The sequence below is a fragment of the Heloderma suspectum genome, chromosome 6 (genome assembly GCF_057233095.1).
Source record: "Heloderma suspectum isolate Gila_16-S chromosome 6, 16-S_ref, whole genome shotgun sequence".
Lineage (NCBI taxonomy): Eukaryota > Metazoa > Chordata > Lepidosauria > Squamata > Helodermatidae > Heloderma > Heloderma suspectum.
In genome coordinates, this window is record NC_139463.1 from 66046006 (window position 1) to 66072119 (window position 26114).

The 26114-nt window shown below is 47.0% G+C and overlaps 1 protein-coding gene across 6 annotated transcripts in view; it reads right to left on the reverse strand.

Annotated features, from left to right (window-relative positions):
* The window catches only part of LOC146341064 (acid-sensing ion channel 2), a 598108-nt gene that overhangs the window by 23237 nt on the left and 548757 nt on the right, over window positions 1-26114 (reverse strand). For all 6 annotated transcript variants that reach the window (XR_014783819.1, XM_084804669.1, XM_084804666.1 and 3 more), the window contains one exon: window positions 20041-20168. Coding sequence is in view for 5 of the 6 variants with exons in the window: in XM_084804669.1 (XP_084660795.1) it covers window positions 20041-20168 (128 nt within the window). In the remaining variant the exon portion in view is untranslated. The remainder of the gene's footprint in view (window positions 1-20040; window positions 20169-26114) is intronic.

The window sequence follows — 26114 nt, forward strand, 5'->3', positions numbered from 1 at the left end:
TCCAGAGGGACGAATCAAGGCTTTGTTTATGACAATGACAAAGTGCAACTGGAGGGCCTCCACGCCTCATTTACATTCCTCCACCAAGATAACAGTGTGGCATCTGCCACTGTTTAGTCATCTGGAGAGGGGAGCGACACCCATATGCTGCAGATGGTAGGATAAAGGAGAATAAATAACTGTCATCCCAGATGACCTCGGCGTCTGCTCCAGCCCCGCTTCCACACAAATCTTTTAAGTTGTTTAAATTGTGTTTGCAATGTAGGTGATGGGATCGGAAATGATGAGATGATCACATATTCGGTTTCAGTGTTTCTTACTTTGCCAGCCTTGGCTTTGAGCCACGTTGCTTCCCAGCCAGCCCAGCGTCTGCGAGAAAGGCGCAGTCTGAATGCTTAATTACACCCTCCTTGATGCAACTTGATTGACGGAGATGGCAAGAGATACAGCACATTTTAGACCTGGAGGGTGTAGCCTTGGCTCCCTGGGGTCAGTTGCTGGAGCCACAGCTAGAAGTGCAGCGGACAGAGGATACTTCTCCGTTGACCAGGCCAGGGTAAAAGGGCAGGTTCCTAGTATTTAGGCCTGACCTGGCCAATCCAGTGGTTTCATATTGCCAGCCAATCACCGTGCTTGATATTGTCCCCCCCCCTTTAATGCTTGAAGAGGGCCCTGAGGACTGAGCACATAGTCCCACGTAGCTCACCAGGACATGCCCCAACCCCAAACTGCACATAGTCTTATTCCAACGGCTTAGCCAAAACTCCTGATGGAATGTGGCCACCCCACAGGTCTGTGGGAGCTCCACTGTCAGCATGCAGAGGTATTGATAGCAGCTTGGCCAAATGGAGATAAGAGCTTTTCTCTGCTGGATGCTGAGAAAGAGGGCCCTTTTCAGTGCTCAGCAGGGTAAAGCTGTTATCTCCAATCAGCAGCTGATTGGAGATAACAGCTTTATCCTGCTGAGTGGAGATAAGAGCTCTTCCCTGCCAGAAGAGGGGGCAGGCCTGGGAAAGAAACTGGCGGGCTGGATGGGGCATACCCATGGGCCATATTCAGCCCATGGGGTGGCGGTTCCCCATCCCTGCTCTAAAGCAGCCAAGACAGACCCTACTCATTGAGGATGGAAGGGAAATGGTGGCTCAAGATTCCCTCCTCCAAAGTGGCCTCCCAGCAGGTCCTGTTGCTGAAAGGCACTTCTCCCTCCACCTCTCCAAACAGCAAGGCAAAGGGGTAGAGGGGAGAGAAACAGCAAGGCTAGAGGCTGGGAGCTGAAGGAACAGCAAGATAAAAGAGGTGGAGATAGAAATAGTGAAGCTAAAGGCTGGGTGGGAGGGAAGGAAGGAGAAACAGCAAGGCAAAGGGACAGAGAAAGAGCAAGGCTAGATGCTGGGAGGAGGAGAAACAGTGAGGTAAAGTATGTGTGTGTGGGGAAATAGCAAGGCTAGAGGCTGGGAGGGAGGGGGAAATAGCAAGGCAAAGGGGTAGAGGGGAGAGAAACAGCAAGGCTAGAAAGGGAGAGAAAGAAGACTGCCCAAACATTTCCCAAAGTTTTTCTTCAAATAATTTCTTCTGAAGGGGGCAGGGATGGGAGAGCTTTGTGGGTGCCACTGGAGGTGCCTGTGGGTGCCATGTTGGGGACCCCTGTTCTAAAGTGCTTAGCACTACAAGCGACTAACACAGGTGTGTGTGTGTGTGTGTGTGTGTGTGAAGAAGGAATAGCAGAAGCTGCCCTCAGTTCTCAATATCCTGCCAGTGACTTGCTGCTGCTCAGGCCTCCTTTGCTTACCCCTGCAATTGCCTCAAGCCAACAGATCCAGCAGCCCCAGTTCCCACACTTCAGTCTTTCCTTGCTCACTGCCACCTCCGCTTCTACCTCTCTCAGGGCCATACAACCCATGTCCCAATCTCTCATGTCTAGCAATCTCATGGCCTGGTTGTGCTCAGAGAGGCACTGATTGCAGGAAACAGCTCCTCTGCAAGGGGTGCTACCCATGGGGCCTGCATGAGCACGGCTAGGTCTTTTTTGAGCTGCTGAAATCATGCAGATCACACACATGTACAGTCTCCATATGAGGCACCAATTCATATCAACAATGCTTCCACACAGCCTCAGCTGGATTGTGTCAGGAACATAGAAAACTACTTTATACCAGGTTGGACCGATTCTCCATCTAGCTTAATACTGCCTACTCCTGGGGTCTCTAACATTTATTTATTTATTTACAATATTTATATACTGCTCCACATCAAAAGATTTCAGAGCGGTGAGCAACAAAATAATAAAACACTATGTTAAAACAATTAAAACATTTTAAAAGAAACAAAATCCTGAATTCAATATACCGAGGCTGGTCGCTCAGGGAAGGCCTCTCAAAATAGCAATGTCTTCAGGAAGTGCCGAAAGCAACATAACATTAGTTATGTCTGTCTGACCTCCAAATGCAGGGAGTTCCACAGGAAGGGAGCCACCACACTGAAGGCTCTTTTCCTGGTGGACTCCACAGACACCTCTCTCAGTACCCACTCGGCTTCCTACTCCTCCTGATTTTTATTCTATTCCTTAAGATTGTTTTAATTACTTTTGTCTTTGTATAACTGGGAGGATGGCATTCTGCAAGCAACGTGCCATCTTTATTTGGGTACAAAGGAGTATTCTTGTATTTTGGAGCTCAGACTTCACCTCCGCCTTTTTACTTAGATTCATGGGCAGGTTACTTTTCTTTTTGCCTCACCAGTTTGCCTTGTGGGAAAGGAATGTTTTGTGACCGGCCCCATCCACCATGGCAGCCATTTTATGAATGGGCAAGCCTCCCTGTGGCAGCCATTTTGCAAGAGTGCCCACAACTCTCTCTCAAAATTCCAAATGTGCCCACTGACCCAAAAAGGTTGGGGACCCCTGGTCTACTCCGATTGGCAGCATCTCTTCAGGATCTCAGGCACAAGGCTTTCCCATCACCTGCACAGTTTTAAGTGGAGATGCCAGGCATTGGGCCTGGGGCCTTCTCCATACAAGCCATGTGCTTCTACCACTGAGCTATGGTTCCGAGTCTGCCAGTGGTACTGATTGCTTCAAGCCTTACTGCCTCAGCCTAGCATTTTCCCTACCCTTGCCACCAATGCCACATGGGTTGGATCACACCATCCCAAGTCCATTGACCCTCGTAACTGGGAGCTCCATCTGCCATCTGAACCCCTGCCTGCGAAAGTAGGACGGAAGAGAGGGCCATCATGATCTTTTTTTCTATGTCCCTCCAAATTTGACTCTTGCAGGTGTAAATAATTCTCTCTCAAAGTTAAGACGTGGACGTGTGCATGTGCGCCTGCAGAGGTTTCACAGCTTAGACCCCCACCGTCTCCAAGGCAGGCGACTTTCTTCTGCCGACGGGGAGCGATCATACCTGTGAGCCCCCCCAATAATTACTTTGCTTTTGCCATTGTGTTTTGATCAACGGGCCTCCCATCTCCCTTGTCGTGTCTCAAGCAATCGCATTATCACCCGAGCGTGGCTGTATTAGCAGCATCTTAAACAAGCATGGCCGAAAGAGAGATTAGATTAGAAGGACGAGACGCTTCACTTCCTCAAAGCCGCTAACTCGGGCCAAGTGCTCAGTTCAGGTGCTGTTTTGCCAAGTGAGAGGGAACAGAAGACCCAGTCCCAAGGGCCACCTAGCTTCTTCAGTCTCCCCCTCCCTCCTGAGGAATTACACATTTCCTGGACTATGGGGCAAGGTATTTTTTCTTCCAATAAAATATTATAGTAATAATAATAGTAACAAAAATGCTACATAGCTTTTATATTGTACTTAGCACGTACTTTCACATATACCTTCTTATGATGAAAAACTAGATGTTATCTGGTTTAGAACTGGTTGTTTTTGTTTGATTTTATATCTTTTTTCTTTTTCTTGTAAGCTGCTTTAGGGCATGCCTGAGGGCCCAAAAAGCACCATTAAATGTTGGTATGTATAAAAAAAATAAAAATAAGGATGCAATCCTATTGAGATAGTCGGTAGCCCCTGAACACAAAGGCTACTGATTATCCTATGCAGGGTGGCTGCAGCACAGAGGACAGGATCCCCTCTGTGTTCCAGCCATCCTGCATTCTTGGCTAGATGCGCGTTTTTGCACGTCTAGCTGCCACTTTAGGGAGGGGGAGGGAAGGGGCCTGGAGACTGGATAGGAAGCTGTCTAAAGCAGCTTCCACAGTCTCTTCCTCTCCCCACCCCTGGGAACATCCTGTATTCACCCTCTCTGCACTCCACTTACAAGCATGGAGATGGTGTTGTGGAATGAACTGCGCCAGCTATGAGAGGGAGGGGGCAGGGAGTGAAGTTTCTGGGAACCGAAAAAATCCTATGGCCATCTAGACAGTGTCTAGTGGCCATAGGATTGCTCTCTAAAGCACTTTATTTCAGTAATCTTTACAGCAACCCTGTAAGGGAGGCCAATACTGTTATCCCCATATGGAAGATTGTGGAGGATTCTTAGAAATAGTAGTTTGCTTAATGCCCTTGAATCAGTACATGGGCTGAAGTAAGATTTGAACTGGGGGCTTCATGGCTCACAACTATGCTACACCAGCTCTCACTCACATTAACTGCACATTTGGCAAGGACCTAGCCGGTAGACCTTCCTAAACCATTTGCCAACAGATACTTGTCTACCTTTTTCTTGAAAAGGTCAAAGCAGGGCCAGCCTTGCTTCAGGGGGCACCCTGTGTGGGTGGGTGGGGGAAATAGATGAAGGCAGGAATTGGTATCTGAATAGTGAAGGAAGATGAGCCAGAGGCGGTGGAGAAAGATTCAGGCAGCGAAATGTTTTGGGCTGGCACCAAATATATAGAATATGAAGGATATTCTACCACCTCACTTATCTCTCAAGAGTCAAACATTTCCCCATGAAAGAGGAGTGATGGATGGACCAATGGGTATGCTGCTCTTCAGTAAGGAAATGCCATATCGCCTTACTTACTTGAGTCGCTCGAGTGCATGAACTAAAGCAGGGGTGCAGAACTTCAGGCCTGGGGGAGGGGGGCAAATCCAGTCCCCCTGGAGGTCCCAATCTGGCACTCCCAGGAGGCCCCACCCCTTCCCTTAACCACACCCCCTTTCCCCAAAGCACCGATTCTTCGCTGGTTTCCTGACTTTTGTGCGGTTTGTTCCGCATTCTGAAAGGCTGAAATGCTTCTCTTAAGGCTTCGTGCTTAAGCTTTAAGTGGTTAAGGCGTTGGACTAGGAGTAGGGAAATCCAGGTTCAAATTTCCACTTGGCCATGAAGCTCAGTGGGTGACCTTGGGCCAGTCCCTGATTCTCAGCCTAACCTACCTCACAGGGTTGTTGTGAGGGTAAAAATGGAGAGGAAGAGCATGAGCTCCTTGGAGGAAAGGCAGGATATAAACATAATAAATAAAATAATGAATCAAGAATTGCCTGCAGAGCAAACTAACTTCAGATGGCCAGAGAGACTTTGGAAAGTTTGAACCTCTATCTTTCTGTTATTTGGTTTTCAGGGGGAAGAGCTGAGGAGATAAATGAGAGAAAGAAAAATATTTACAGAAGTGAAAAGACAGCAACGGCTAAGTAGCTTCTTACTTAGCCCAGGCCATCTCCCTTTCCTCAAATCTTTATTTAGATTTTTTTATCCTGTGTGGGTGGCTTAACATTTAAAAACAAAATCCCGAGAAATGCAAAACTTCCAGCACTTTACGTTTTCAAAGAATAGATAAATAAGACAAACATTTCCTCACAGAAATATCCAATATTAATCTTCCCATCCATTCCTGAGTCCTCCATTTCTTCCCCACTTGAGTCCTCCATTTCTTCTCCAAGTATAACCCCACTCTATCCCACAACTCTACACCAGTGAAGACTTCATCCCATAGCCCATGTGTGAGACTTTCAAAAGTCTCTCCCAAAAGACTCCTGAGCAAACGTAGCCATCATGGGATGAGAGGAGAGGTCCTCTCATGGGTTGTTAAAGAACAGAAAGCAGATAATAGGAATAACTAGACAATTATTTCCATGGAGGGATGTAAACAGTGGGGTCCCCTGAGGACTTGTACTGGGCCCAGTGCTTGTGTAAAATGATACACCCATATAGGCAGATGTTGTCTAAGCTGGTAGTGACTGACCAGGAAAGGGATTTTGGGTTTGTGGTGGATAGCTCAGTCAACACACTGGGGATCTAAGCTGTGAAACCTTTGCAGGCACACACATACACATAGCACACACACACACGTTATGTTTGAGAGGGGATTATTTACACCTGCAAGCGTCAAATGCTTCCCAGCCACTATGTACTGTAACAATATTGCCTCCTACAGCAAATGGCCTGGCAGATTCCTTGCCGAGCTGAGGCTGTACATCAAGGATGGGGAATCTGCGTTCCTACAGATGTTGTTGGACTCCAAGTCCCACCAGCCCCAGCCAAGCATGGCCTATGATCAGGGGTGATGGGAGTTGTAGTCCGACAGCATCTGAAGGACCACAGGTTCCTCACCTCTGCTGTACTTGCGAGAACAGCGGTGGGGAACCTCGGGCCAGGAGGCCAAATCTGGCCATCCTGGGGACCCAATCTGGCCTTCTGGGGTCCGTGTGCAATTTGCCTGGCACCGCCCCCTTTCCTTTGACCACCAGTCACTGGGTGGTTTCTGGCCTTTGTGCAGTTTCCCCCCCATTCTAAAAGGCTGAAATGCCTCTCCTAAGGCTGACTAAGACCCTGCGCTAGAGAAAAGAGAGTTTAAGAGCCCTTTGCTCCATCTTGATGTATGTGGGAACGAGTCAGTGGGTGGAGCCAAGGCACCAAAATATACAAAATACGTACAAAATATGGGCCCCACTAAAAAAATTCAGATTCCAGTCGAGGCCCTCGGACACAAGAAATCAGCAAACTTCAAACCTATAAAAGCCAGCCAAGAGAAGTGACAGCTATGCTGTGTCCGGCCCACTGGCGTGTCCAGACCACAGAAGGTAGCGGTTTGCCTGTCACTCCTTCCCCACAAAGTTGTGAGGAGATAGCCTTTGCCTCTTCTGAAAAAGGAAACAAAAGCAAGAAACCTGTGTCTGTTAATGAGAGACAGAAAGGGATCACACGAACAGAATTGCTTCAGCACTTCTAAGATGTTCAAAAGCATCCTTCTTGCAATGCGCAGCTTGCCTCACTGGCTATCATTGGCTGTGGCGCAGTGCCACTAGAACAGCCTTCTGCCTTTTTGTCAAAACCATCTCCAGGGAAGGCCGCTTACACGGTGCTTTTGAATTTGCTCCCTTCGCACCTCCTTCTCTATAGGGGATTTAATATAAGGTGTTAGCAAAATTGGCTCTGCTGCTCAACCTAGAGATGGCCAGTTTATTCAGGCAGCAGAATCAAAGCAGTGATGCTGTTCCTTCAGGCTGCAGGTGGGGATCACGGGTCTGAATGTTTCCCCCACCTCAGAATATCTCCCCGCAGATACAAATATAACACACAGAATCATAGAATCATAGCATAATAGGGTTAGAAGGGGCCTACAAGACCATCGAATCCAACCCCCTGCTCAATGCAGGAATCCAATGCAGAGCATCCCTGACAGATGGCTGTCCAGCCTCATCTTGAATGCCTCCAGTGTGGGACAGCCCACCACCTCCCTAGGTAACTGGTTCCATTGTCGTATTGCTCTAACAGTCAGGACTTTCTTCCTGATGTTCAGCCAGAATCTGGCTTCCTTCCTGTCACTTGAGCCCATGATTCCGTGTCCTGCATTCTGGGATGATCGAGAAGAGATGCTGGCCTTCCTCTGTGACAACCTTTCAAGTACTTGAAGAGCGCTATCCTATCTCCCCTCAGTCTTCTCAAGGCTAAACATGCTCAGTTCTTTGTTTCCAGTCCCCTGATCATCTTTGGGTTCAACTCATCCCCTAACATGCTCTTTTTCTATGTGCAGAGAGGTTTTTCTTTTTCTCCATGGAATAGCATTCATACCTGCAAACCTGTATGTCTTTATCCTGAAGTGATATAGTCCAGGAAACTATATCATTTTATTCTGCTGAATGTATAAACTGGTCCTGCGCAGTGGGCAATGGACATGAGCTCACAAATTGTAGGTCAGGGCTGCCCAACTTTGGGGGCTCCAGGGGTCAATTTCAACCTCCAGAACTCCCCCCAACCCCGGGGGCAGCACCTTTGTTGCCGCATGCTGCCATATTTCAGTGGCAGCAGTGGCAAAACAATAAATGGTTTGGTGCTGAATTTTGGCAGCAACCTGCAGCAGTGGCCTAAAAGAGGCCAAATTTAGCTTCAACCCAAGGCTTTGAAGCTAAATTTGGCCTTTTTAGGCCACCACTGCCACTGCCAGAGCAGCAACTTCGGCAGTAGTGGGGGGGGGGACACTTAAGGGCGGGGGTGCGCACGGCCTACATACAGTCGATGTGTGGCCCAGCCCTGAGGAAGCTGAAAGGCACTCTACCTCTCTGCCCACTATACAGAATGTATCTCCTGTTAAAGCGCCTTGTTGCTCACGCCATTCATTCTGCACAAGTTCATCTTTTGCAGCGTTCCCCAACCTGGCGCCCTCCAGATGTGTTGGACTGCAGCTCCCATAATCCCCCAGCCAGCTTTGCTGAGCCTGAGAAAAAGATCTCGGGATGCTGTTGCCTAATTTCTGAGAAGAGAATGGGGAGTCAAGACATAGCCTCCATAACCAGAAGAAACCCTATGTAAAGTGTGGGCGGATTGTGCTTTGACAGGAAGGACTTGTAAGACAAGAGGAAAGGCACTTGACTAGAGCAGGAGACTGTCCCAGGGCACAGGGAGGGTCATGACAGAATGTAGAGAGGTAGCAGGAATGGGAGAAAGAAATCAGCCTTCCCCAACCTGGTGCCCTCCAGATGTGTTGGACTACAACTCCCATAATCCCCCAGCTAGCTTTGCTGGGGAAGGCTAATTTCTTTCACAATCCACCCACACTTTACATAGGGCTTCTTCTGGTCATGGAGGGTATGGCTTGACTCCCCATTCTCTTCTCAGAATTTATTTATTTATTTATTAAATTTATTAATCGCCCATCTGGCTGGTCACCCAGCCACTCTGGGCGATGTACAAAGTATATAATAAAACAGTTTTAAACAATAAAATTCTACAGTAAAAACATTTTCTAAAATACCCTAACACACCCCAAATGCCTGCCTGAACAACCACATTTTTAATGCGTGGCGGAAGCTCATTAAAGAGGGGGCATGGTGGAGTTCCCTAGGGAGGCAGTTCCACAGAGTGGGGGCCACCACAGAAAAGGCCCCCTCCCTCTTCCCACCAGTCTAGCTGTCCTGGCTGATGGGACAGAGAGAAGGCCATCCAAGGCTGATCTTGTTAAGCGGCCTGTCTAGTATTGCTGGAGGCGCTCCTTAAGACAGGCTGGGCCGGAACCATATAGGGTTTTAAAGGTCAAAACCAACACCTTGAATTTGGCCCGGAAAACCACTGGTAACCAACCAGTGCAGCTCCTTCAGCACTGGAGTGATGTGACCTCGCCGGCAGCTGCCTTTAATCAGGCGAGCCGCCGCGTTCTGTACCAGCTGCAGCTTCCGAACCGTCTTCAAGGGTAACCCCACGTAGACCGCATTACAGTAGTCTAAACGTGGTAGTACAGGGCATGTACTACCAATGGGAGCAGATGGTCGGGAAGGTAGGGGCGCCGCTGCTGTATCAGATGGAGTTGGTACAGCGCTGTCCAGCTCACAGCTGCACCTGAGTCTTCGTGGACAGCTGGGAGTCCAAAATGACCCCCAGGCTGCAGACCTGGTCTTTCAAGGGTAGCCGTACCGCATTCAACACCAGGTCAACATCCCCCAGCCTCCTCTTGTCTCTCACCAAAAGTACCTTTGTCTTGTCAGGGTTCACCTTCAGCTTATTCCTCCCCATCCAGCCACTCACCGTCTCCAGACATTTGGACAGGGATTCTACGGCCAACCTTGGTGAAGATTTGAACGAGAGGTAGAGCTGCGTGTCATCCGCATATTGATGACACCGCACCCCAAACCTCCTGATGATAAACCCCAGCGGCTTTACATAGATGTTAAACAGCATCGAGGAGAGGATGGAACTCCGTGGCACTCCACAATTGAGCAGCCATGGGTCCAAAACCTCCCCTCCCAGTGCCACCCTCTGGTACCTGCCGGAGAGGAAGGACCGGAACCACCGCAATACGGTGTCTCCAATGCCCAACCCCTCCAGGCGGTCCAGGAGGATACCGTGGTCAATGGTATCAAAAGCTGCTGAGAGGTCGAGGAGAACAAGGAAGGAGCATTCACCCCTATCCAGAGCCCTCCTCATATCATCCACCAAGGCCACCAAGGCCGTTTCTGTCCCATGCCCAGGCCTGAAACCTGACTGAAATGGATCTAGATAATGGCTTCTTCCAAGTGTGCCTTCAACTACATCGCCACCACCCGCTCAATCACCTTGCCCCAAAATGGCAGATTCGAGACTGGGTGAAAGTTGTTCAGAACTTGGGGATCCAAGGAAGGCTTCTTTAAGAGTGGTCTTATCACTGCCTCCTTGAGGGCTGATGGCATCACCCCCTCCTCAAGGGAGGCATTCACCACCGCTCTGATCCCCTCACCCAGCCTTTCTCTGCAGCCCATAATGAGCCAAGATGGGCAAGGATCAAGTAAGCAGGTGGTTGGCCTTACAGATGAAAGCACCTTGTCCACTTCATCAGAAGGAAGAAGTTGGAACCGATCCCACAAAATCGGTTTGCCACAGGCCGCCTCTTGCTCACTAACTGTATCCACAGCACATGGAATAACACTCCTAATCCAATCAATTTTATCTGCAAAGTGCATTGCCAAGGCCTCACAGGAGGCTTTAGAATGCTCCAGTGGTTCAGGAGCCACAGGACCGACCAGGCTCTGGACCACTTGGAACAGCCTCCTGGGACAGCACTCTGCAGATGCGATAGAGGCAGCATAATATTCCTTTTTTGCTGCCTTCACCGCCACGTGATAGGCTGAAGATACAGCTCTAGCCTGTGTCTGATCATCTTTGGAGTGAAGCTTCTGCCACCGGCACTCTAGCTGTCTCACCTCCTATTTCACAGCTCGTAACTGCGGATTGAACCATGGTGCAGTCCGAGCCCTGTTCAGGCGGAGAGGGCGTTTCGGAGCCACCTGATCTAATGCCCCAGTGATTGCGGCATTCCAGCCACCCACCAGGGCCTCGACCGAGTGGTTATTGGCATGCCCCAGAGAATCCCCAAGTGCGTTCAGGAATTCATTCGGATCCATAAGACGCCTGGGGCGGACCATTTTAATGGGTCCTCCACCCCTGCGGAGGGGTTGTGGAACCGAGAAGTCCAACGTCACCAGGTAGTGATCTGACCATGCCAAGGGAGTGGTGGATATACCCCTGACTTCCAGATCACTCTCCACTTCTCCAGAAACAAACACAAGGTCTAGTGCATGACCGGCTACATGGGTGGGCCCAGTTAGAATATGGTGCAGCTCCCAGGAAGCCATGGTCTCCATGAAGTCCCGAGGTGCTCCTGTGAGGATGGCCTCTGAATGTACATTGAAGTCCCCCAATACCGATAAGTTAGGGGACTGCACACGCACATCAGAGACCACCTCAAGCACCTCGGCCAGGGAGTCAGTCGTGCAACGGAGTGGGCAGTACACAAGCAGAATCCCCAGACTGCCCTTCAGGCCCAACCTTCAGTACATGCACTCAGCAAACTTGGTCTCCCGGAGAGGGGGCCTGGTGAAGACCAAGGGCTCTCGGTAAATAACAGCCACTCCCCCTCCCCGATCCCCAGCCCTTGGCTGCTGTGCATACGAAAACCTGACTGGACACATGGCCGCAAGAGTTGCAGCAGCGGCCTCAGCCAGCCAGGTCTCCGTAATACATGCCAGGTCTGCACCCTCATCCAGGATCATGTCATGGATGAGGGAGGTTTTCTGGGTAACAGACCTGGCATTGCAGAGCAGCAAACGAAGGCCCGAAGATGGAGTCACGACTCCCCCAGCCATCCTTCGGCTCTGGACAGGCCTGGAACAGTGGACAGATATTACACACCTCACCCTTGTTTCCCTTAGAAATTAGGCAACAGCATCCCGAGATCTTTTTCTCAGGCTCTGATGGTCTTGCTCCACCCCATGTGAACATTTCACAGGATGGGTCTCCAGGGCACAGTTCAGCCGTCCTACCCAATATCGCCACAGCATCTCTAACCTGTTGCTTAATTGAAGCCTCTTAAATTTTTATGGCTGAATTGGGCAGAAATGGCTGTTTTAGTGAACATTTCATCTTCTTTAACATGCCTGCCTTTTGCCGGTGTAATGAGGAGCAACGGAGCTCTGGAAGAAAGGATTTCTGACTCCAGTAATTCCTCCTGTAATGGCACGGTGTGGACAGTCCACACTGCATCGATCCCAGATAACAGGATTTTGAGCAGGAGGCTTTTTCAGCATCCCTCCTTGCTCAGGCTACTGAGAACCTGACAAGGGTCACTTGCAACCACCGCAGGGATTTTTTCCTATTGCATTTCTCATAGAAGTGGTGTATAGGTTACTGTTTCATAGAATCATAGGGTTGGAAGGGGCCTACAAGACCATCGAGTCCAACCCCCTGCTCAATGCAGGAAGCCCGATTCCCAGGTCGTCTCCCATCCAAATACTAACCAGGGCTGACCCTGCTTAGCTTCCAAGATCAGACGAGATCGGGCGCATCCAGTCCTTTGCTCGACGTGATAGAATCATAGGGTTGGAAGGGGCCTACAAGACCATTGAGTCCAACCCCCTTCTCAGTGCAGGAAGCCCGATTCCCAGGCCGTCTCCATCCAAATACTAACCAGGGCTGACCCTGCTTAGCTTCCAAGATCAGACGAGATCGGGCGCATCCAGTCCTTTGCTCGACATGATAGAATCATAGGGTTGGAAGGGGCCTACAAGACCACTGAGTCCAACCCCCTTCTCAATGCAGGAAGCCCGATTCCCAGGCCGTCTCCCATCCAAATACTAACCAGGGCTAACCCTGCTTAGCTTCCAAGATCAGACGAGATCGGGCGCATCCAGTCCTTTGCTTGACGTGATAGAATCATAGGGTTGGAAGGGGCCTACAACACCACTGAGTCCAACCTCCTGCTGAATGCAGGAAGCCTGATTCCCAGGCGGTCTCCCATTGAAGTAGTAACCAGGGCTGACCCTGCTTAGCTTCTGAGATCAGATGAGATCAGGCGCATCCAGCCCTCTGCTCGTATGGGCTGCTTTGCTCAGGTTTGTGGGTGGCAAACAGAAGCATCTGTCCAGGTGAGGTGACATTTCGTTGACTGGGATGACACTACTCCAGTGTGGAACCTGGGTTCTCTCTTTCTCACTCCCCCCGCCCCGCCCTTTTATAAGTAACAAGGACAAAGGCTCTGCTGGAGATAGCAGAAAACTGCAGCCTCTCCCAGCAAGCCAGCTATGGTCCGGATGCTGCTTGTTCCTGGTTCAACAAGTCCCTGTGTTGGCAACAGCAGCAAGAAAGCCAGAAGCTAAACTTAGAGGGTACGCTGGAAACAGGTTTTTTTTTTCATGCCATCATTACAACACTTTGCTTAAATTTTATTTATTTCTTGATGTATGGTTTGGAAAAAAATATACCTTAAATCACTTCATAATGCAAATGTAAAACCTGTATTGGTCGGAGTGCTCATTCACATCGCAACTGCCTCTCTTGCACCATTTCTTCCATGCGAGCAGTGATCATACATTTGCCTAAATGGTACAAGGCAGCCTCAAAGGTAATTCACACACCTGAAAACACCTTTCCTTTAAAAAAACAAAAAAAACCCAAAAAAACTTTTTACTCTATTTTTAATCTTTATAAATGAAATAAACAGTACCAATAACCTAGTCATTATCTACAGTTTCCAACAACACAGTATTCTTAGGAGGACACAGCAATAACAAAAAAGAACAGAAGAAGGAAAAGGACTAAGAAAGCAAGAAAGAAAAAGAAAAATTATTAAAAAGTTACTTAAAAGGATTCAATTTAAACTCCATTACACACAAACTTCAAATATCATTCTTCTTAAAAGGTATACCTATAACACTGCCAATATTACAATTCAGTACAGCACAGAAAATCAACCTTATATTTCAGTATCATATCATCAGTCTTACAGTAAGGGAGCAAGCATACAATTCATTTCCAATAACCATATATTGCCCTTCAGTTAACATATAATAGTAAAGCTTAACAATTTAGCCAGCCAAAAATATTACTAATCAAAGTCTCATAATAATTATAGTAATAATAATAAAAAAGGAAGGAAATGAAAAAGGATAAGAAATAATAACAAATCACTAATATATTTTATACTATTTTTAAGATAGTATCATTTCTAAATCTATATATGAATGTGTACATATCTATACACACACAAACAGGAATTTTATTATACAGTATATCATGTCTAATATAAAAAAAAGGAAGTAAGAAAAAGAGAGAGAGAGAGAAAAAGGGGGATATATGTAAACAATCCTCTGCACTGGCATACTGCCTGGACCTTGTAGCCCAAACAAATCCAAAGAACAATAATAGTTGAAAAGTTCCCAGCTCATGAAGCTGGGGAAGATGTTTCCCATGCTTTACTTTGAACTAGCTAGCCAAGCCTCCGCCATTTCATGATTTAAAAACTTTTTCATCTGGCCTTCAAAAAGAATGCAAAATATAGCAGAGTATTTGATATGATATTGCAGATTCATTTTTCTTGCCTGATTTCTCGCCTTGGTAAATTGCCTTCTTTTGTCAGCAATTTCTTTAGTGTAATCCAGAAATAACATAACTTTGTCTCGTGTTGGCCCCCCAAAAAGGTTTCCCACTTCTCTTGCCAAGCGGAAAATATGATTTTTTGTAGAGACTCTTGCAAATTGAACTATAACAGTATAGGCAGTCCCTTTGATGCCACGAACTGGACTTGGAACACGGTATGCATGCTCAATATCAAGTAAATAATCAGATGGCAGGGTGAGTAGCTCATGCAGAAATTTATCCAAGAATTTAGCCAGACTTATATCAGCAGGCAGATCTTTGATACCAAGGATACACAGGTTCGCTCTATGAGTATATGCCTCCAGTTGGGAAATTCTAGCAGATACGATATTATGAGAGGCATGCATAGCTGTCTCCTGCGCAGACACCTGGTCTTGGAGAGTACTAACCTTCAATTCCAACTTTTGCAAAGAGCTATTAATTAAATCCACAGCCCCTTGAAGGTTAGTAATAGAATCTTGGATTGTATCCAGCCTCTTAGCCTGTTCTGCCAATTGAGCAAAGTTTTTATCAAAACCAGCAACCCCTCTACATCTCTGGCATCTCTAGAAACCTTTGCCAAGGGAGGGGCTGGGGGAGTTGGCAGTGGTCCCGCAGCTTTTTTCCTTCCCCTTGATGCTGCCATCTTCCTCTTCCGTAAAGAAAGCAAGTAAATATAATTACAAACAGTCACTTCAACAGATTTCGCAGGTCCTCAGATATTGTTGGTCTTTTCAATTCATAAATACTAACTAAAATTGGAGCTCGTCAGCCCTGAAGTCTCCTGATTACATAGGAGTTTCAAAACAGCTTTGAGTAGATGACGCTCCAGAAAACTGACCTTAGAGTCCAGCCCTTCTGCTGCTCCACAAAAGGAGTTGTTCTTCCAAGATTTTATCCAGATGGTACTCTATCTTCCCCTGAAAACACCTTTCCTGAGGCATATCAGAGAATTACACTGCTCCCTGGTCCCCAGGTGGCTCTGTGAAGTGGTAGTTTGGGGGTGGGGATATTCAACACAGAATTCTGGGCATCCGTACCAAACTACAATTCTCGGGTTCTTGAGCTGCAGTGATTAAACCAGTATAAAACCAATACACATCTGTAGTGTAGAGATGACCTTTTCATCTTTGCCATGAGTCCCAACCCATCAGTTCAGGGAAACAATGAAGAAAACCCTTATAGCAGTCTTCACAAATACAGTACGCGTGGGTGACACTTATTTTAATTTAAAATTCTAGCCTTCCCCCACTGTCGGATGTGGAGTCTGTTGTAGAGCTGGAAAAGTGCAGAAAAGGGCAACTAAAATGATCAAGGGGATGGAGCATCTCCTCTATGAGGGAAGGTTAGAAGAGCTGAGGTTGTTTAGCTTGGAAAAAAGGAGGGTAAGGGGAGACATGATAGAGGTGTACAAAATTATGTAAGGTGTGGAGAATGTGGATAGGAGACTTTTTTCTCCCTCTTTCAAAATACTAGAACCCAAGGTTCTGCTATGAAGCTGATTGGGTGCAGATTCAGGACAGATCAAAGGAAGTACTTCACACAGCACAGAGATAAACTATGGAATTTGTTACCACAGGATGTAGTGATGGCCACCAATTTGGATGGCTTTAAAAGGGGGTTAGACAAATTCCTGGAGGAAAAGGCTATCAGTGGCTACTAGGCTTGATAGCTATGTGCTACCTTCAGTCCCAGACGGAGTGACACTATGTACACCAGTTGCTGGGGAACATGGGTGGGAAGGTGCTGTTGCGCTCGTGTTCTACTTGTGGGTTTCCTGTGGGCAGCTGGTTGGCCACTGTGTGAACAGAATGCTGGACTAGATGGACCCTTGGCTCTTCTTATGTTCTTATGGGGTGGATGACAGTCTAAAAACAACAGGTGATATAAATAAAAACTGACTAACTAATATATACTAAGGTAAAAAATATCAGAATGACAAATGCTTTAATCCTAATGCCAGCACTTGGTCCAAGTAAAAAGGTCTTGCAACTGTGAAGTTTGCAGTCACCAAGAGCCCTCCCATAATCCTTGACTACTGGCCATGCTGGCTGGATTTTATGGGAGCTGTAATCAAAAGATCTGGTGGGCACAAGGTTGCCTACACGTTCAAATGATCAACATGAGATTACCTGAGCATTTCGCACGACAGAGTCTGCCTTAATGCTTTCCCCTAAGGCCTTATCTGCCATTGGCTCTCTCTGCACCTCTTTCGCTCCCTTTGCCTGAAAACCTCCTTCCCACCCACCACCCTTATCCTGCTGTTTTCTTCTTCTCCTTTAACTCCCTCATCAAAGCCTTTTATGGACCATCCCAGCCTCACCTAATCTGCATCTCCAGTTGCCATGTTATTCCCCCTTCCCTGTCTTGCAGATGTGCAATTTCCATGGATATTGCCATAAAGGTTTCCTCCAATGCTAAGAGAGAGGTATTATTTCAACCTAATTGTTTTCATGCCTACCATAATTGGTCCGCATAGTTAAAGCAATGGTATTCCCCGTAGTAACCTATGGCTGCGAGAGCTGGACCATAAGGAAGGCTGAGCGAAGGAAGATAGATGCTTTTGAACTGTGGTGCTGGAGGAAAATTCTGAGAGTGCCTTGGACTGCAAGAAGATCAAACCAGTCCATACTCCAGGAAATAAAGCCAGACTGCTCACTTGAGGGAAGGATATTAAAGGCAAAACTGAAGTACTTTGGCCACATCATGAGAAGACAGGATATACCCTGGAGAAGATGATGATGCTAGGGAAAGTGGAAGGCAAAAGGAAGAGGGGCCGACCAAGGGCAAGATGGATGGATGATATTCTGGAGGTGACGGATTCGAGCTTGGGGGAGCTGGGGGTGGCGACAGCCAACAGGAAGCTCTGGCGTGGGCTGGTCCATGAAGTCACGAAGAGTTAGAAGTGACTGACCGAATAAACAACAACAACAATAACTGGTCCTAATTGGGGCTGGAATCTTACCTGCTCTCCTGGAAAATTTTAAGATTTGCATGTGGATGAATGGATAAAATAATGAAGAATTCAACCATGTGGATTTTGGGGTGTGTGCGTGGCTGGTGAGCTCAGTTCCATGGCTGGTGAGCGTCCCAAATTTTTGCACTTTACATTCGTTTCAGCAGGACTTGAGAGTCAGAGAAGGCTAAATGCACAGTGCTGTGCCTACAGTGCTTAATATTAGAGTGCACAGGCATAGTTATAGGCAGAGATGAGGTAGCCTGTCTCAGGCAGCAGATTTTGGGATACCATTAAAGAGAAGGAAATTAGCCATTATACCGTGCCCCAGCTTGTTGGTTTAGGGCTGGGGTCTCCAATGTGGCACACCTCCTTCTGTCTCTCTGTTGTGTGTCTTCCCTCTCTCTGGCTCTGTGTGAGGCACGGTAGCCATTTCATGAATGGGCATGCCCCTCCCACCATGGCAGCCATTTTGCAATGGTGCCCACAGCACTCTCCCAAAAATCCAAATGTGCCCATGGGCCCAAAAAGGCTGGGGACCCCCTGGTCTAGGGACATGATGCTCAGTTTGGGAGTGAGAGGTCACAGGTTAATTTCCCAGAAAATTCCTTGCACTAGGGAAAAGAAAAGGCACACTTTGAGGAAGGGCCATAGCTCATCCAAAAGATCCCGGGTTCAATCCCTGGCATCTTCAGGTAGGGTAAGGAAAGGTGCTTGTCTGAAACCCTGCAGAGCCACTGCCAACCAGTGTAAACAACACTTAGATAGATGAAGCAACAGTTTGACTTGGTATGAAAAGACAAGTGCATGGAAAACCGCAAGAATCTGAAAATATCAACAGCAATATAATTCAGTGTGTGCATGCAACTTCTAAATATGAAATATATTATTTTATAGTAATCCCGTAATGTGCACATAAAAAGGTAAAGGTGTCCCCAACCAGTCATGTCTGACTCTAGGGAGTGGTGCTCATCTCCATTTCTAAGCCGAAGAGCCAGCGCTGTCCGAAGACGCTTCCGTGGTCATGTGGCCGGCATGACTGAACACCGAGGTGCACGGAATGCTGTTACCTTTCCCGCTGAAGCGGCACCTATTTATCTACTTGCAATTTCTTGCTTTCGAACTGCTAGGTTGGCAGGAGCTGGGACTGAAGACGGGAGCTCACTCCGTCATGCGGCACTCGGGTCTCGATGATTCAAGAAGACATATTTTAGAAGTGTATCCAGTATACTCCCATTTTGAATCACCTTTTTCAAACAGTTCTTTTGAATCACACTAATTAATAGCAGCAGGAGCACGTCCACCTCTCAAAAGATTATTCAAGGCTAATGAGTGATAAAGGGAACGATATTCTACTTTCAGAAGACTGTTTTCTTCAAAATTCAAATGCAAATTTCCTGCCTAGATGTTCTCTGTATTGGTGAGAAGTCTTCTAACCCACTACATTACAGATATGTATCGGTAAAGAGTATAAGCAGCTGTCAAGGGCTCCTTGGAGGCCTCTCTCAGTCTAATCCAGTAGCCAAGTCCAGACACAGACAAAGGGATTCTTTTCAAAGCTTTATTCCTCTTTTACAACTTAACAACTCTACCGTTAGCAACTAGATATGAGCAGCACAGTAACTATGCCCTAAGTTGGAACAGTTGGTCCCCGTTTGAAGGAGAATCACTGGCAGACCCTGAACTTATGGGCTAGGGAGAGTCCCTCCCCTTTTCCCTTGGATCCCCTGGGCGCAACCGTTGTTTGCATGCCAACTGGGCACTACGCCTTCCATTTGTCGCCACTCCCTGCGTCGGCGTCGCACGTCCAGCAAGTCTGCTTCCCGCGCTCTCTCACTTCTGGGACTGCTATCTATCCTAGGAATGCCGGTGGGAGGAATCCCTGCCAGCTGTTGGCCCTGGGAAGGATGAGCTCTCCCAGGAGCAGCTGCTCTTCCTCAGAATCAGAACTACTCTGGGATTCTATGGGCTTAGCGTCCACCCTGACAGCAGCTTCACAAGGTGCAACAGGTAAATGCTCACTGCTGGCTATCCATGGCTACTAGCCACGAGGGCTATATATATATAGCCTCTAGTATCAGAGGCAGCATGCCTCCATGTATTAGTTACTGGGGAACATGAATGGGAATGTGTGATTGCGCTCATGTCCTGCGTATGGGCTTCCCATAGGCATTTGGTTGGCCACTGTGCTGGACTACATAGGCCTTTGGCATTCTTCTGGACTACATAGCTGCATAGCATGGCTATCCTTGTGTTCTTGGCCTCAGATGGAATGTAGAGAGAAAGCCAACATGTGTGAGGAAAGCAAGACTCACCCTTTGCTCTTGTGTAGCTACGAAAGTCTGGAACCCGGGTGCCACACCAAACCCAAATTCCTGAATAAATGGTGGCTCAGACTGACTGTGGATTTGGACTTTGACTCCCGCTTCAAACGTTGTTTCATCTGTCAACAGAATGGGACATGTTAATCGGTTAGGGAGTCTATTGTGCACTTTCAACAATTAATACGCTGCGTATTCTCTAAGGCAGAGCTTTCCAAACTTTTCATGTTGGTGACACACTTTTTAGACATGCATCATTTCGTGACACGGTAATTCCGTTTTACTAGCAAACTGGAGGTTAAACTAACCCGTTATAAGAGATACGGACACATACATAAATTGTAATAATGAAATGTATGGGGATACAACATATCTCATGAAAACCTTTCATTTATATTTTTTAAAATATATGATTTGTAAGATAACATAAACTGTTGTCATTCATGAGTAACAGTATGTAAATATGTGCAAGAATTTAAAAAAGTTGATTAACACCAATAACTACTTACCATTTTAATGGGATGTATGAGGTTGATGGGATGAACACAGTTTTTCACTATATTTGGTGGAATATCAGATAAAGACACTCGCATTTCGTCATCAAGCATTTTGAAGCTTCCACGTTTCAGTGTCTTTAACTTTGCCATTGTTGAAAATAAATGGCAGAAATCAAATCATAAGTGCCACATGGTGGGTGGCTTGCTGTTTGCCACATTGGGTTTGGGAGGGTGACCTCCCTTCAGCCAGCAGCAGGGCTGCTGATTGGGAGCACGCTGATTCTAAGGCTTCTGGCCTCCACTGAGCTCCGTTCCGGCTGCCCAAGATGGTGGACAGCTCGCTCAGTGCAGCCCCAGGTGGCGTTTCCGCCTGTGTGTTACTTTGGCCTGGCCACGCGGCAGCGCGGTGCAGAAGTCTGCGAAGGGCATGCCTGAAACCATGCAGGGCTGGTGGCCACTGCCACTTCTCCGCGCTGGCGTTGGCCAAGTTCTGCTCCCAGGGCAGCACCTCCCTTCCTCTCTCTTCGCCCCGCACCTCTACCTTTCTGGGGAGCACAGGCTCGAAGCTCCTTGCTTGCCCGGAGCAGCCCTCCCTGCTCTGGGGGCATCCAGCAGGTTGTTGTTCTCCCCCGCTGCCCTGCAGCCGCACTGAGGATGCGGGGAAGCCTCTCGCCCGAGCTGATTGCAAATCGCTCAACTAATTGCTCCGCTAACTTCGAATTCTCCACACTCCTCGTGCAGCCAGCATTACCACACTCCTCGCCGTACCGCTCCAACACCGCCAATCACGTGCATCCTACGTCAAGACGCCACATGATCCTAAAGCAGCTAATGTTAAAGCACCTAAGCCTTAGCTGCTAAGCCTTAGCAGGTAAGCTGCTTTACCATTAGCTGCTTTAGGAAGTTCCGGGGGAGGGACCAAGGGAAGCAAACGTAAGGGAGCTCCGCGGTGCCCTTCTGCACAATTTTCTGCATTTCGCGCGACACACCTACACACTGCTGCCGACACACTAATGTGTCGCGGCACACAGTTTGGAAAGCTCTGCTCTAAGGTAAATAATAATGGTAAATATAATTTCACGTCAAGAGAAACTGAATTCTGAAAACTGTAAAAAGTCAGTCAATTTGCAAGCAGTTGCTTATTTTGCATAAGATAATTTTATTTTGCCTACTTCCAGGGAGTGCCCAAATGCTATGCAGTAACATAGGAGGGTAGCACCAACAGATATGCAATGCCAGAAAGAAAATGAAAAATCCCAAATGGCACAAACCAATACTGACATATCTTGAACCACAGTCCTTCCTCTGGAGAGTAATTTACAATTCTGCACTTGGTACCAATTTCTGTGCATGCACTGTGTGATTTTGGAACACAAAAATCTGGCAATACCTCTTACAATCAATGTTTGCAGAACAAGGCCTTTAAAGAGAGGCATTCTTACTGACATTCTTCAAGTCTTCTGCCAAACTTGCTGATGCTAGTTTTAGGCCTGGTAGATGCATGCCATAGTGCAGTTGGGTAATGTTACACTCTGGACGTAATGGTCTTTTTACAAAAACTAAGGTCATGGCATCTGGCCCCATCACTTCCTGGCATATAGAAGGGGAAGAAATGGAAGCAGTGACAGATTTTACTTTCTTGGGCTCCAAGATCACCTCAGATGGTGTCTGTAGCCATGAAATTAAAAGACGCTTGCTCCTTGGGAGGAAAGCTATGGCAAACCTAGACAGCATAGTAAGAAGCAGAGACATCACCTTGCCGACAAAGGTCCACCTAATCAAAGCTATGGTTTTCTCAGCAGCAATGTATGGCTGTGAGAGCTGGACTATAAGGAAGGCTGAGCGCCGAAGAATCGATGCTTTTGAACTGTGGTGCTGGAGAAGACTCTTACGAGTCCTCTGGACTGCAAGGAGGTCAAATCAGTCAATCCTAAAGGATATCAACCCTGAGTGCTTGTTGGAGGGACAGATACTGAAGCTGAAGCTCAAATATTTTGGCCACCTAATGCGAAGAGAAAACTCTCTGGAAAAGACCCTGATGCTGGGAAAGATTGAAGGCAAAAGGAGAAGGGGACGGCAGAGGATGAGATGGCTAGATAGCATCACTGCGGCAATGAATATGAACTTAAGCACACTCCGGGAGAGAGCTGAGGACAGGAAGGCCTCACGTGCTATGGTCCATGGGGTCATGAAGAGTCGGATACGACTTAACGACTGAACAAAAACAACGCTGTTTAGATAGTGATGTGTATTACTTCACAGTTCAAAATGTAGTAACCCATCCCTGCTGCATTTGCGCCCCCCCCCCCCCAGCTCTTTCTGCTGAATGGGGCGCAGGACATCTGCCAGAAAATTCTGTCTTGATGGCATCACTGCATGGAGCAGAATAAGCTGGGAAGGGAAGGAAGGACCATACCATTTCAGACTGCAGGAGGATACCTTTTTTTTAAATGTTCCCCTTTATAAAGAAAAAGAAACTCCTTAAAAGTAGAACACTAGCACAGCTGGGAGAGGACTCAACTAGAACTTTGGTGTAGTGGATAGAGTGTCTGACTAGGAACAGAGAGACCTGGGTTCTAATCCCAACTCCATCATGAAGTTTACTGGATGGCCTTGGGCCAGTCATTATCTCAGCCTAATTTACCTCAAAGGGTTGTTGCGAGGACAAAATTGTGTGTGTGTGGGGGTGACAGTTTGTGCTTCTTGGAGGAAACGTATCCTCTATCTGCAGCCTAAAATGTACAGTCACAGAACACTCTAGTACTTCAACCTTCTATTACCTCATTCTCCTGCATGTATAGACGAGGCCTTCACATCTTTGAAAAGTGTTCTTCCTGTTGGGCTGCCTTTGGGGGTAAGGAATAAGCCAGTTTAAAAAACAAAAACAACAACATATGTTATCTTTGTAAAGTTATTTAATTGGCTTTTAAAATTCAGGTTCAAAATGAGAAAAAGTGTTTGTTTTTTGAACTATGGGAGGTAAAAATGTCTCTCTGAAAACATCTTGGGAACAAGGAACCTCTCTGTGTTCAAGTGAGGACCATCATAAATTCATCCAGCAGTTTTCCAATTTTCAATTTGGGACAAGAGGGTCAAGAAATGTCCCTCACAATGATCTTGAGTTTCCCTCTTTCCCCTGGAATATCACACACTACAACAAAGAGAGACAGTGGCCTGGTTTGGTTGTAACATATCTTGGTTTATTTAGCTGAGATACGCATGAGACTTCTCCTTGCCTACACTGCCCCTTCCCCACTCCCTTGTGTTTGAAGACTTAATGGATTAATTAACCATAGTTTACTGTTATATTCGAACTGAGAAACTATAGTTCATTATTGTTGTTGTTGTTCAGTCGTGCCCAACTATTTGTGACCCCATGGACCATAGCACGCCAGGCCTTCCTGTCCTGCGCTCTCTCCCGGAGTGTGCTCAATAGTTCATTACAGAATTGCAACAAACTGGATCTGAAACCATAGTTTGACGTTTCAGTTCCTCTTTGCTTCTGATTCTCATAACCACAGCTTCCCAGTTTGGATATAATGGGAATTTATAGTGAATTAATCCAGGAAGTCTTCAGTCATGGTGTGCCATGTGCCAACACAAGGATCATGCATATCTTGGATTAATAAGATATGTTGAGTCCAAACCAGGCCAGTAAAAATGACTGCCCAGTAGAGACACTCTATAGTCCAGCATTCTACCCACACCAAAGTTCTAGTTGAGTCCTCTCCCAGGTGTGCTAGTGTTCTACTTTTAAGTTCTTCTTCTTCTCCTTCTCCTCCGAAGGGGAACATTTTAAAAAATGTATCCTCATCCTGCAGTCTGAAATGGTACAGTCCATTCAACCACCTTGAGACTTATAATACTTCCTTCCCTTCCCAGCTTATTCTGCTCCACGCAGTAATGCTGTCAAGGTAGAATTTTGTGGCAGATGTCCTGTGCCCCTGTTCCCCCAGAGACACAAAGCTTACAAGTTTTCTCCCACGTCAAACGTGATCAAACCCAGGTCAAACCTTGGGTGAATCAAGATAGACATTTACCAAGTGGTGTTTTTGTTTTGTTTCATTTTGCCTTCCCCATAGCATGGTTAATAGGGATAGGGGCTGGAATATGGGGACTGAGTGTTGGTGTGTGGGGGGGAAAAGCTGCAATTCAAAATCAGATGGATTTTGTTGCATTTGAAATTGTCCAGTTTAAAGGAACACATGCCTGAATGGCTTCGGGACATGGGTTTGTGGCCCAACCTAGATGTTACAGGGATGTGTGGCTGATGCTTACCCCCATCTGATAACATCTAATCAAACTTGTAAGTGAGGTGATGTCACTGAACTTGGAGTTTCGCCACCCAAGCAACAAATGAAGTGGAGCATGACAACTTCACATCATGCATCTTCCTTCTCTAGACATTACCTGGGAGTTGTGGGTCATTGGCTGTGTCGCAGGTTGGTTGGTGAGCAGAAAATGTGGACTTCACGGAGTTCCTAAATGCACAGAGGCCTGTGTAGTTTAACTTAACCAGTAGTTTTATGGTTAAGAAAGCAGATTTTAACACAGGCTGATAATTCACAGCCTGCCTTGAAGCTGTTTATGCCAGCTCAGTTCTGTTATCCTGAAGGAAGAGAGAACGTGAATTGCCTTGATTCTCACAGAAAGGTTGGGAGATTCCCCCACTGGAAAGGCAATTAGGTTCCCAAGTTAAACGTTTCAAGACCTTTCGGGTAAGAGAGAAACCCCTTTCTCTTGTGTGTGTGTGAGCCTGTTGGTTTGAGAGAGGAGGGGGAGAGGCATTGCTCATGGGCTAGAAGGAGGCATCTAGCAGAGAAGCTTATAAGATCCAGCTAGCTGGCCTGCCCTTTGGTCTTGCTCTAAGGAGGAACATGTATGCTACCAGCCTAGAGAAACGTGTGGCCCTAAGGAATGGCCTTTCGTCTATCATGGGGACCGCAACAGACACCCAGCTATGAGAGCTTGATTAGCAGGAAAGAGGTGTGAACTTTCTTCACATGTATATATTCTGCATCCATTTTCTATCAATAGACTATCATCTTATGCACAACTGGCTTTTTTCATCTTGGTAATCAAAAGAATCTGATTACTCGGTCCTAACAGAATCAGAACTCAGCTCCAACACAGGCTGTCACACATCCCACCTCCCACATCTGGTTAGCCACTCCTTTCAAAATCCACTAACCTGTGGCTTGTACTTAAGTTGCCAGCTGCAAAAACAACCTTTGCTTGTATTTTGGAATTCCGTTCACTTCATACACACACTTACAAGTCAGCTTACAGGCCATTTCTCCAGTCTCCACACCTGCATTCATTGGGGGCACTTCGTTGCATTTGGACATTTTAGTGATATACTCTTCATACTCACCAAGCACGCCATAATGAACTGCCCTCCTGGTAAGGGTATGTTTCTCACAGGGATATCAGAGCAGATTTGTACTTAAACGTCCAAGATGGATGGCGCCCAATCTTCGATTTCCGAAAGGGAAAACCAGCTAATAATTTTTTTTGCATAATTGTTTTGGGGGTTTTGCATAATGGTTTTGCATAATTGTTTTTGGGGGG